At 33.3% G+C, this 13,887-nt stretch overlaps 1 protein-coding gene across 1 annotated transcript; it reads right to left on the bottom strand.

Annotated features, from left to right (window-relative positions):
- Positions 1 to 1,379: 1,379 nt before the first annotated feature.
- Positions 1,380 to 13,669, bottom strand: LOC132548629 (BRISC complex subunit abraxas 2-like). The gene is made up of 8 exons (XM_060212502.1): positions 13,500 to 13,669; positions 12,415 to 12,505; positions 11,822 to 11,922; positions 10,063 to 10,262; positions 9,486 to 9,620; positions 9,128 to 9,212; positions 7,367 to 7,580; positions 1,380 to 7,228 (listed from the first exon to the last, which is right to left on the bottom strand). The coding sequence occupies exons 1-8, from the start codon at positions 13,569 to 13,571 to the stop codon at positions 6,213 to 6,215; spliced, it is 1,914 nt and encodes a 637-aa protein (XP_060068485.1). The 5' UTR covers positions 13,572 to 13,669; the 3' UTR covers positions 1,380 to 6,212.
- Between the last annotated feature and the right edge of the window lie 218 nt (positions 13,670 to 13,887).

Genomic DNA, 13,887 nt, shown 5'->3' with positions numbered 1-13,887 from the left:
ACTTTTTTATCTGCTCAGTCCCAAACTCAAAAAGTCACAGCTAGGGACCAAGAGGAACCTACACATGAAATTTGAGAATTCATTATTATTATTATTATCTTAATGATCCGTCAATGACAAACTTTCGAAGTCAAAATCAAAGATGGCCACCCGTAGGCCATTTTCTTTTACTGACCAATATCAAAATCAAACAGGCACTACTAGGGATCAAGGGAAATTTGATAAATATGTATACTGCAGTTGTCAAGAAACATTTATAACAAATGGCCGCTTGTCGGCCATTTTCTTTATCTGATCACACCCCATATCAAATTGGAGAGATCCATCAAATACTTTTCAAGAAATAGTGATAACAAACTATATTGAAAAAATCTAAGGTGGCCATCTGTCAGCCATTTTTTTTTATCAGTCAAAAATCAAACGGTCACAACTAGGTACTAGCGAAACCTACATATGAAATTTCAAAAAGATCCATTCAGTACTTCCCAAGAAATAACAATAACAAAAATTGAATACAGACGGACGACAGACCACAGACGTAAGGCGATTTGAATAGCCACCCATGTCATGATAGTGGGCTACAAATGTCTTCATGGCGGAAAAATCATTGATGGTATTTTCAAATTTCTGCAAACACCGTGGAGAGAAGCCTGGAAAAGTGAAGTACAGAGGGCCATAACTCATCTAAAATTGTATATTTCTACCAAAATTTGAACTGAAAACGTAACCCTGAAGGCTTATGCTCCCCAAATGGAACAAAATTAAAGTATGAAAAATAACAAAGGGCAATAAGAAAGTAATGATTCTTTTGCACTGCTCTCCTTCTTGTTAAGATCTATCTACCTATTTTTAAGTTTTAATGTTGATATTTTTTGTTTTTTGTGTTATGCTCTGGACAAAATTATGCCAGACGGACAGACAAAGCAGCCACTGTATGCTCTCTCTTCGAGAAGCATAATAATCCACTTATAGCATCCCTGACCCCTATCTTCTGTTAAGGTTCTCCTTGTACCATCCAAGTGAAACAAAGGGAAGTAACTATGTAAGAGCAGAACATCTGTTGATACACTTATTTTCAGTAACATACCTTCATATCAAACATCTGTTTCAAACATTAATGAAGTTGATGTGATATACTTTCCTCATTAACACAAAGCAAACATGAAACACGGAATCCATATCAGCTTCATTTCTTAATGAAAAAATCTTGGTTTCCTTCTACTTAACTTACGAGAAAGAACAGCGGTAAGAAAAATGAAACTCTAGAAACATAATTGCAACAAACACTACTTGGATGTGAAAATATGTTATTAAAAAGTATCAAGTTATTTGTAGAGGTACCTGGGTTTGGGTGTTTGACAAAATAACAACCAGACATGTGAAGTACAATTCTTTACTTTTGAATTATCGCCATTTACAACCATTTAGGAGCAAATATTTATACAAAACTTAAACAAGACATCTGAAAAAAATATACACAAGCACATCACCTCGCTGGCTCTATATTTGAAAGCATGTTCAGGAAGCATCAATGAGTACTAGTAGTCATGAGCTGACAGGACAGATAGGGAAGATTGAGCATTAAAAAACACCTGCTCATGTAAACTTACTTTACATACCCGTTATTAAAATGAAAAAAAAAATCAAACAAAGTGAAAGTTCAGATTATAAGGAGTTATTAACCATAAAGTGTTAGTTTGGGATTTTAATGGCTTCCATGATTCTGTATGAAAACATATTTTACTCCTTATCAGCTGGCTAACTGTTTGACAAAAGGTGTATATAGGAGGAAATGGTACATGAACAGCTAAATCAATGACGTTTGAAAAACACCAACAGACAGTGCCATAATGGAGGAGGGGAGATAACCCATTTCAACAAGCAAGGTATTTGCTCCAACACTGCATAACAAGGGTTAGTTGGGATTAAAAAAAAATTGAATCAATAAAAATTTGTTCTGTAGCTTTCTGTATAGTACAAAATCTCATTCTTTAAAAATTGTTTGTGGAATTGAAGATACTTCTGGACAAAATATTAACAGAAAAGCTTTGAACTTTGTATCATTTGCCCTGTATTTCTGAACATCTCATGTTAAAGCTTTTACAGCAGTGTCTTTAAGGAAAAGCCAAAGCAATGTTCCTCTTTTAACATACCTATAAGAATCAATACAGCATGTAATTTTAGTTGAAAAAAAAAACTCTTTGTACAAAATAAATAATTACTTAATTCTCTCTTTTTTTACAAGCATATCAAGAAGTTAAGCACCATCAATAAAAAAAATTTATAAATCTTAATCACAATAATAGCTCAAATTTTTCAACTTAGATAATTCATAATGTCTAAAAATATATACAACTTAGATATAAATAGTAAGTTTCTGACCTTTTAACCTTTCTAGCATCAAACATGGAATCTAAAATACTGTTAATCTGTTATGGTGTGACATGGATCCTTTCAAAGTTGAGTGAAAATTTTAATTAACATGTCGAGCAAAAACCTCACTTACTGGAGGCCAAAATAGTTTAAAATTACCAAAAAGAAAAATAAACAATGTTTAGAATTGTATTTTGATGACATTATTCATTGTGTTCGTACATTTTTCAGGTTTTAGAAATTTCTTTGATTATATAAGTTATTATTAAAGAAAACAAGTCCAATCAGTTGTGACGACCTTGTATCAAGATAAATATTCCTTACACAAAAATACTTACAACATAGTAATACCATGTAGTTTTCTAAAGGATCATTTCTAACATCATCAAACATTAATATCTTTTGTGTATCCTGTAATTATACTCATCATTTCTTTTTTTCAATTTGTTAACTTTTTCTGTATATGAAGATAAAGATGTCAGAAAAAAAACGCTACATAATAAGGAAATTGTAGTGAAGTCTACTCTGGATTTTAACAAACAAATATTCATGTTAGTTATAAAGTTATTAAATATTACATAATTTCAAATTTAAATATATATATATGCTACATCTCAAATCTAACAATATGTCACACATGCTATTCAAATGTGTTTCATATCGGTATATGATTTAGTATATGTTACAAAAATTTAACTGACAAAATCACATTTATTTCCTTTTGTCTAAAATCAAATTTGTTTAGAACACAAGACCCATTGTTTGCTGAAAGTTCTTCACCAACTGAAGGAAAAGTACAGGTAAAAGTTCTTGTCATCCAAGAATATTATAGATCTACTTTTGGGAAAAGTGAATTATTCAAACAGAAGGTTTTTTTTTTTTTTTTTGTAATTGCTCTATTTAGCCCAACCCCTGGGGCTGAGACCAACCCCTATTTCAAAATGATCCCTTTCAATCAAGCATGCCTCAAACCAAATTGGGACAGAACCCATGCATTCAGACCAAATTTGGTCCATGTCCATTCAGGAGGAGTAAGATTTTAAATAGGCTGCAAAATTTCCCATTTAGGCCCTGCTCCTCAGACACTTGGGGGTCAAGGCCAACGATTTATACAAAATCTTTTCCCCTTCCCCCATGGACCACATTTGGTCAAAATCTGCAAGTTGTTTATGACTAGTACTAATTTGAACAGAAAAGTTGATGGATGCAGGATGCTGTGGTATGTCATAAGCTGACTTGTCCTTTGGACCAGGTGGGCTTATAAAACTATAATATAGACATCAAGGTTGGGTCAGACTTTCCAGTCATTCTTGTATAAAATATAAATGTAGTACCTAGGTTAATATTGTGACATATATGAGGGTATTCATATCCGACTCCATTCATATACTTTGAGGTAAAACAAAGATCCCATACATACACTGTTAAACCTGATACATGTTTTCTCACCTACACAATTTAACAATTTACAATTGACATAAATATTAAAATTATATATATCATTTAATATTCTTTCTTATATTGAATCTGAGACATATCTCTGTGTATGATTTTGTTTGCTTTAACTTGATTTAATCTCTTTCTCAAAGTTGAAAGTTGACCAAGAAATTTTCAATAGATGAGTTTTATTTAAATCTTTAACAATAAACATAGCACCTAATTGAAAATTTACTAATGCTTTACAATTTACATACATGTCATAAAATCTATTTTTATAATCCTGCATTAAAGCTCTACTTAGCAAAGGAGGTAACAGTTTAAACTCCAGTACCAATTTATGCTACAAATTGTTCACCTGATATCTGTAATAACAGTTATCAATATCATGTCAGTATGAAAGAAAAATGTGTATATTGTATGCTGGGAAATTATTGTTGTGGTGTCACTCTCAAATCATTTATTTTGCCAATAGGGAGAACACAAAAAGAGCAAATGTTTGATTTTACTACTAAAAATATTTTCATACTGCTGATGTTCTTTTTATCCACAAATAAGCCATATAACTGACGCTTGAGGAAAAAGGTTGTGGCTTATAATTCAGAAAATAGTGTATGTATTTTAGAGCGAATCTAACAATGGGCAAAATGAAAAGTTTTATGTAAAAGTGAAAAATACCCTACACAAATGTTTCTCTGCATACAGTGAAATATGTGTATTGGAAAACTTTACCAAAATACTCCCATGTCTTACTATCTCTCATTCATAAATTCTGAACAAGTTACCCTCCCAATCAAAGAGAAATTATCATTTGCTAAAGAAAAATATCAAATAGTCTCATTAATGTTAGTATAATTCTTGTTCAGAAGTCAACATCTTTACATGGGTATTATACCACAGAATGTCACTGGATAAAATATACAGATCATATGCGACACTTTTCCATTAAATGCCATGGCAATATATACATTAAATGGACAGATACATTGTAACTGGACAATGATGGAACACTTTATCTTAGTATCACTTACAGATACCTGTTTGAATTCTTCCATATAAGGAAATTATAAAGTGTATCGAAAATTAAAACCGTTAATTACTTATCAGACTTTTAAAGAATAACCATGTCTTGATCAAGGAAGTGTAGGGTTTAGTACACGGTCCTTAGCACATTGTTCCACTGACATATAGATGGAAAACAAAGATTGTATGCCACTTAGTATAGAATACTGTATACAACTATTTTCTGAGATCTATGAAAAATACTTTAAAAATACAGATACATATTTAATAGTAATCTTATTTGAGCACTTTTTGTTCTAAATGTATATGTATCTAGATAAAATGTGATTGCCCTAGTTTACCAAAACTGTGATGATGCCCTAAAGTTTGACTGTGTAAAATTAAATACAGTAACTCACTAACAAAGGTGTAGTTAGTTGTGTATTTCTATACCAAAGATATTTAATATATATTAAAAAGTAAAACGAGACAATCTGCTGTTGTTTCATCTGTACATTGAGTAAAATGACCAACAGTTCTGAATGAAGTAAATAAGAAATATCAACTGGATTGGTAGAAATACTAATGGTATGTTACATCAAGTTTTATCACATATTTATCCTAAATCCTAAACGTTATTTCTGACTCATAGTTAAGGGATGGGCTTATTGTAGGACTCCATGGACCCAACTTATTTCCTCTTACCCATAGTTTGGGGATGGGCTTATTAATGGACCCCTAGGGTCCCACATATTACTTCTTACTCAACATTAGGGGGTAAGTATATTAAAGGACAATGAAATATCACTGGTTGCTAACTTAAGTGCATATCAGGGTGGGATAATTACCAGGCATGGGCTTATCACAGAATAAACGCAGTAAGTTTAAAAAGCAAACATTTATAGTACTGCCATAATGTCAAAACACAATGTTTCAATATTATTTTCTCTTGATCGTAGCCTCAGCATCTTGCACACAACATGGGTAAATTACAGTTATTTTATAAGGTAGACATTTACCCAAATAAAATTTGTGACAGAGTCATCAACACAATAGACAGCATTTCATTTACTACAAACTGTGATTGGTCTTCAATTTCCTTCAAAACTTATCAATACATGTAATCACATAACTATATTTCAAAATTACGTAACAAAAATAACAGAATTAGTAACTGGAAGGAAATTTAAGACACAACCAAAACAATAGCAACAAGCATTCTCACTACCAATGCAAGCTCAAGGTTTTACATAGATTGGTGGTCAGAGATGTCAGTATTACCAAAGGGTATCCAATAATCAAAGTAAAGTTGAGGACTAACATGCCACTGTTCATTATAAAGGTAAAATTCATCAACACCACAACAACACTTATCAAATGTTTGTTCTAGCGACTGATATCTAAAACACAGGCGACGATGATATCTTGAAATTGTCTAATTGTCCATGATCATTTATTTTATGGATATCTTCCGTCTCATCTTCCTCAAAATTCTGCATCTGTTCAATGTTTGCTTCCAACCTACACACAGCATGAGAGGAACTCTGAGAGTCTTGATCATGATTAGTTAGATTATTTTTTGCACCTGTCATTGTGTCCTTTGATGATGGGCGATCTAAACAAACAGCACTTGTGTCTTTCCTTTTTCCTCCTTCTTTCGACCTTGACCGAGAAGTCTGTGGTTGACTTTGCTTTGCTCTTGACCTTTGACCTTTGTTGTTGACATTTAAAACAGCACTTGTTGTGAGCTGCTGCTTTTGTAACCGTGATGACTGACAAGATAATTCCTCATCTTTATTGCCTTTAGCAGCCGCTGCAACTGCTGCACCAACAGCAGCTGCAGCCTGGGAAGAGGATTTCAGTGGAGCAGTAATGTGGCCTCCAATTGGCACAGACATAGAATTTACATGTTTATTAGAGTTTTCTACTGTTTTAGATTTTACAGGTTTTGTTTTTTCTTCAGCTAAGAGTCCACTCACAAATGAGAAATGATCCTTATTAACAGAGTCTGTTTTTGCTGGATGGTTTAATGTGACAGTTGGTATTGTTTGTCTTTTCATCTCTGGGACATTCATGTCAGGTAATGTTAACTGCACAGTTTGACCTTGATGAGGCAACAAAATGACCCCCGACCCCTGAGTATTTGTCTGGTCCTCCAGATTTTCACCAGATTTTAATTCATCATCAGATTTGGTATCCATTTCTTCATGATCAGTAACTTCAGGTACATCTTCATCTATAAAGGCTATCTCATCACTAAGGCGATGACTGTGGGTGGCTGAGGGCTCGTCCAGTTCTGAGCTAAGACGGCGTGTCAAGGGGTGTACCTGATCTGTTTTTGACTTGGCAGATGAAGGTCGTCCTGATGACATATTCGGGAGTAAAGATTTGTTATTTTCTCTTCGTCTTTGCTCACCTTGAAAGACAAAATAAAATGCACATAAAGAAAACATATTTGTGTTTTCATAAATATCAGGGTTATTTTTACATAAACAATTGACTTAACTGAAAAACTGATATCAGAGTAAACAAATATAAGAAATCTTAGTCTTACGTTTCTGCTTAGCTATGGAGACAGCCTCCTCTGGAGTGACAGAACTGATTTTTAGAATGGGTTTATCATCATAGGCTGGTGGCGGTGTTTGTGAATGTGTCTTCATGTTTCTCTCCTTCTCCAGCTTCACTTCAATCAACTGTCGTCGCTGCCTTACCTCTTGTTCTAGTGCATGCAACTCTCTTTCACTCTGATCTACTCCACGAGTCAAATCCTGCAAACAAGAATTATCAGTAATTATTTCATATACATATCTATACCACTTGTATTTGAACTTTTCCTGAAAAAAGGGTCTTAACTGTCACCTGAATCACAATGTTTCTTTAACTTGCCATTGAAATGATTTTGTTAAAAAAGTAATGTAACATTAACTATACCGTACACATAATGCAAATGTATATTGTGTATGCATTAACAGCTGTCCTTTTCTAATGTTTCTAACCAAGTTTGAATTAAAAGAAATAAAATTCAACGTTTGAAATTTTCTTTATGAAATCTTCCATCCAGGAACAGGACATCTTTGAAAACCCTTTTTTGGCCCTGTCCATCATCCACTGGATGTCAGTAAGGTCAATTTGTGCATCTCATCAAACTGTCCGCTTATACTAAACTTCTAACCAAGTTTTAACTATTTCACAAAGAAAATAAACAAATTATGCTCAAAAATGTAATTTTCCTACAAAAAATATAATAAATTTCATCCCTTCCCCGAGGGGAAATGTGAGACCTAGGTGACATGAAATTTACAATTTTTATGAAGCACCATAGGGAACTTCCATCCACGAAGAGTATTTAGTACTACATTATTTAGGTATGTCAGGTAGGTCAGCCAAGGTCAATATGTGCACCTCATCAGACTGTCATTTTAAACTAATAATTCTAATCAGGCTTGAACTAATTCCAACAAAAGATAAAAAAATAATGTTCAAAAATGTTATTTTCCTATATAAACTATAGTAAAATTTACCCCTCCCTTTGGGGAGATATGAGACCTTTGGGTCATGAAATTTACAATTTTGGTAAAGCATCTGAAGGTCTTTCCATTCATGAAGAAAACTTGATTCTAAGAAACCTCAGATTTGAGAAGATTTTTGAAGTTTCAATCAATTTGACATTTTTTTGCCACCGCCCCTCAGACACAAGTAGTTTGGGGACTATGTAATTTACAAGTTTGGTGGAAGGTTTTTGTGAAATTACATTGAAATTGGTTCAAGAGTTTTCCATTTGAGGTTGAAAATGTTAAAAATTTACAACGCAAGACAAGCAGTGCACGACGATGGACAAAAGGAGAATACAATAGGTCACCCTGATACAAAGTCTAAGGTGACCTTCAAAAGCTGAAAACCAAATAGTTAAGTAGCTAATAGATATTATATTTAGTCTTTCATGTAACTTTTCCTGTTATGATAGGTAAGGAGCACCTGTTTAGTCTTTCCTGTTACTTTTCCTGTTATGATAGGTAAGGAACCCCTGTTTAGTCTCACCTGTAACTTTAACTGTTATGATAGGTAAGGAGCACCTGTTTAGTCTCACTTGTAACTTTAATTGTTATGATAGGTAAGGAACCCCTGTTTAGTCTCACCTGTAACTTTAACTGTTATGATAGGTAAGGAGCACCTGTTTAGTCTTTCCTGTTACTTTTCCTGTTATGATAGGTAAGGAGCACCTGTTTAGTCTCACTTGTAACTTTTCCTGTTATGATAGGTTAGGCACACCTGTTAAGCCTTACCGGTTACTTTACCTGTTGGAATAGGAATTTACCTGTAATTTTTCTTGTAATGTTGACTCAAGGCTACTGATTTTCTTCACTTCCTGAACCTGCCCTGATTTGTCCAAGATTTCAGATCTGTTAAAAAACAAGCAAGTAAACACTCGTGAATAAACTTTTGTTACATAATATCTTATTAAATATGCAATTAAATAAGTTAAAGTGTCACACACCAATTGTTGATATATTCAACCGTAAACACAAACATAAATTACAACCACTACCCTTTTGGGAAATTAAAGATTTTTTTTTGAATGTTTCTTTTTTTTCTTACATAAACAATAAAATACTATAAATATCAAGACCCAGTAAACACATGCCTGTTTTCTACCTAACATATGTCACACTTACTGGAACTTAGAGATGACTGAGGCATAGATTCCTGAAGATGCAGAGGCTGTACAAGTGCTGTCTAATTTATACTGGTTATTGGTAGTATCCTCCAAGTTAACAACTGTTATTGGCACTTTAGCAAAATCAGCATCACTGAAACAGATTCAATGTAACTACAGTGGTGTCAATACCACAGTTGTATCATAGTAAATCTAATTGGTCCTGACAAAGCCTGACAGAAAGGGTGAAACAGGTAGTAGTATAGACCTACTACCTAATAAAACAATGAAGAACCCATTTCTAGCCTGTATTTCACTGGTAAATGTTTCCACATTTAATAGATTAGCTATAAATTTGCTGTTGAAGACAGATTGTTATTGTTCATGAAGGAATGTTATAATAATGTGCCCTTTTAAGTTGTAATGAAAACTTCACTCTGAAGAAAAGAAAAGCATTTCATTTCAGTTGATATGAAAATATAAATAACATATTTCTTGGGTGGATTTTTCTCCTATAATTTTGCTTGGATTATCATTTCCTATTTTAAGTTTTCATCTCATTTCTGCCCTTCATCGTGAGTTAACATGTCACTTACTCTTTGTTCAGTTTATAGAAACCAAAATCAAAGTTATGGGTTGATCTGTTTAGGGTGTTTGAGGAGGTACACAGCAGGAAATAGAAGTCCTCTCTCCCTTGTGAGGAGAGAGATTTCACTAAGGTGTGGTGTATGCTCCTCTCTCGCATAGACAGACGAGGTGCTGTGTTCCTCCGAGAATGGTACCATCCCACAATACACTGAAAATACAAAAAAACTCAATCAAATAAAAAGACTCTGACTGGTAATGTTAGTGTTATCTCTGGACTGATTTCCATGAATAAGAAAAATCTGATGTCATATTTTACAATGTTTCTCTAACAGTTGGTAATTAATCAATAAGTATCTATCAGCTGAAGCACTTTTCAATTAATACAAATGTATATATAATTTATACAAAACTTAACATAAAGATCACATACTTGTTAATAGGTTACAATGATTTTTTGTACAAATGTATTTCTTGTAAATCTACATTATTTGTTTTTCCTTGTTGTATTTAGATGTCAGAATTTCAAGGTTTATTTCTGTACAATTTTAACTTACAGGTAAAAAAAATAGATACATGAAACACTCTTGTGCACAAATACAGGAATATATTATAGCAGTGGTAATATTACATAGATAAATGTGAGTTGTCACTGAGTGTTTGTACATACATTACATGTACAAATAAATCTAATACATTACTTGGGGATTGCACATATATTACATGTACTAAATAAACAAATCTGATATACCACTGAGGGATTATACATAAATTACATGTTCTACATAAATAAATCTGATACTTCATTTTGGGATTGTACATAAACACAAACGTGTTAATACCATAATAAGCTAGGAACAAGTCAAAGTCATATATTAGTATATTAAGCAACAAATGTTATTTCACTATCCTGTATTTACCAATCCCTTGACTTTGAGAAGAGAGAGTATGTCAGCCCCCTGAGCTTATTGCAGGATATGTAGTTTTAAATTAACGATGTATGTTGACAAGTGTTTTTTGGGAACTGGTACCAAATGTACTTCATATTAAATGTCAGGTATGGTTTGTGTCATTAGAATTTCTGCTGTTATATTATGTTATACTCTATTAGATCAATCATTTGAAATATTCATGTACAATATCTAAAAGTATCCAGACACTGATGTTGTCATTCTGATGTATGACCCTTAGATTTTTTTTTCCAGAGGAAATTGTTTAAATTTTGAGAACCTACTACATAAAATTTTGGAAATGGGTTTTCTTACCTTCTCTGAAGAAATCCTACAAATATTACTGGTATATATATATATATATACATTCAGTTTTATAGGATTTTTTTCAAGTTAGTCCAAAACACTACTAAGAGTTATAATGGATCTTCAGAATTTGGGCAAGTCCTACAGGAAAAGCATGTGCATGAGTCCATGAATCCAGGACTTAAATATCAAAGTCCTAAAAATCAGGTGTATTTGGGAATAGCAAATCATATTTTCATAAGGAATATATGATGTCAATGAAATTATAATCTTTTGCAAAATATTTCAGTAACAATTCCTTTAAGGTTGATTATGTCAATAAATATGGATTATGATTATGGTTTCACATCCATTCTGAGAATCAAAACCTGGACGTTGAGTTGAAAGACAAGTGTATTACAACTGCACTACCTGACCACCCTAAGCTGGAGATTAATGACCAATCTTTCATTACTTCATGCACCATTAATCAATAAAGACAATAAGAGGGGCTATAGCTGGATACTCTACAAACCTTCTCTCCGTGTATTTTTATCTGCTCTGTAATGCATTTCTGTAACTGATCTTTTCTAGATTGATTTGTACCCCTTTGTAGCTCATGGCATGAGTAAATGTCTGAAAAAGTAAGGTTTCAAAAATTCTATCTATTTATATACATATACAAAAGTAAATAAAAATAAACCATGTAGTCATCACTTATAATCCTGGACAATTCATTTTGCAATTATTGACAGAGAATACACAAATTCACATTTAAAAGGCACCTCGGAATTTTTTCTTTTCTTAATTTGTATCAGTAGCTAAAATAGTATGGTCTTATCGGCAATATACCTGGCTAGGTACTCTATAGTATATAAGTTCAAACTGTTTTAAGTATAAGCTCAAACTGCTTCGGAATTCTTCATTGTTTTTTTTCTATTCATGTCAGTAGCTAATTTGTATGGCCCTATCTGTAATATACCTGACTAGGTACTCTGTAGCATACAAGTTCAAACTGTTTTATTTTTTTACAGGAAGTACATGGGTAATAGGTGACCATAAATGAACTTGATGGTCAACACTAAACTAGAAAAAAGTTAGTCTTTCTTATATTGATGCTTTACTCACATAACTTTGTTTCCACCTTGTAGTTGTTTATCTGAGAATCACTGATGGTATCCTTTACAGAATGGCTTACTTTACCAATCAGTAGTCCCTCCTGTCAACAAAACACATGTAATCAGTACTATTGTATATAGAAATCCTGCAATGATTCAGGTTTATACTCTTGGCCTATATTTTCCCCAAAATTGAAACTTCAGTGTGTGAACGAGAATGTAAAATGCATGTCTGCTGAGTGCCTTGAAAAGAATCAAATCTGGATTTCTGGGGTGATAATCTTTGACTCTACCAACTGAACTAAAGAAGCATGCTCTGTCAACTGATTGACAGAGACCATATTATGACCCTATCATTTTACACTTACATTTCCTCAATCTCAACCTGAGATTAAATAAATACCACGACCTGTGTTGTTGGGCACAAATGGTAAAGAAGGGGGGAAACATTCTTGCCTATTGCTCCGAGAGGAATGGAATTCAGGAGTCTAGCATAATAATCCACAGCACTACCATGATAGATAAACAAGCGTGTTCCAGCAGCTGAGTCACAGAGACTACATTTGACACTTTGTTTTGATGTAAATGTATTTACAACAGAATTTTTACTAATTGTGTCCATGCCTAGGAGGGGAGGTATACACCCAAAAAGTACCACTAAACTTGTCACATCATTAGTCAAGTTCTATTAAAATAGATCCATGAAATGCTGTTTTTTTTCATAATTGCATGATATATCCTTTAACCATACCCTTTTAAGTTAAAATAAATAATTGCAACACCATTACCCTAATTGGTTCAGAATTACATACTTTGTGTTTGATAAAATGGCATTTATAATATATTGACCGCGGTAAAGACATGATCAGTGAATAACTCGTGTTCAAATTGTCATCAGTTTATCAAGAAAATCGTCTGTGGTATCGACATATTATACCCTGCAAGCTGATGAGTCAGTCGACCTGTCACTGTCAAAGCTATGTCAGGAATCTAAATTGCGTTTATTTGCTACTACCGTGAAACCGATTAAACTGCATTCACATGTAGAAAATTCTTGTAAATCATTTATGAAAAACTTGTCAACTTAATGCATACCTGATCACCAGAACAACGAGATTGATCATAAAATAATGAAGCTAGCACAGGCCCCGAAATTATTGCCGCCATTTTTGTCCCATCCTCTTCATTTTCACTTCCGCTTCCTGTTACAACGATCCCATGGGATACGCAACCCCTGGCGAAAAAGGAATAAATGCTCTAGATTGTAAAGAGTTTATGGACTCAAAATTAATGAATGGCTGTGAAAAGTACACTACAAGATGCATTAACCATTCCGTATCAGCCATAGAAGTAACGTAAACACTACACCGGCAAGGAAGAGAAACTAAACTTATACCGTTTAACGGTAACGGCACACACCGGAATCTTTGTGGAAAAGATATTTTTATAAATTACAACCAATAGGCAAGCCACGCAAAACAAA

The sequence above is a fragment of the Ylistrum balloti genome, unplaced genomic scaffold, assembly GCF_031769215.1.
Source record: "Ylistrum balloti isolate Yb309-2 unplaced genomic scaffold, AGI_CSIRO_Ybal_v1 Utg370020, whole genome shotgun sequence".
In the NCBI taxonomy this organism is placed as follows: domain Eukaryota; kingdom Metazoa; phylum Mollusca; class Bivalvia; order Pectinida; family Pectinidae; genus Ylistrum; species Ylistrum balloti.
This window is presented reverse-complemented; position numbering and strand designations above follow the sequence as displayed.

Excerpts from the sequence above, each read along its gene's own strand:
- LOC132548629 (XM_060212502.1), bottom strand. The coding sequence starts at position 13,571 with ATGGCGGCAATAATTTCGGGGCCTGTGCTAGCTTCATTATTTTATGAT. Across the intron at positions 12,506-13,499 it reads CTCGTTGTTCTGGTGATCAG|GAGGGACTACTGATTGGTAA; the intron begins GTATGCATTAAG and ends TTTTGTTGACAG. Across the intron at positions 7,581-9,127 it reads CATTACAAGAAAAATTACAG|GATTTGACTCGTGGAGTAGA; the intron begins GTAAATTCCTAT and ends TCTTGTTTGCAG.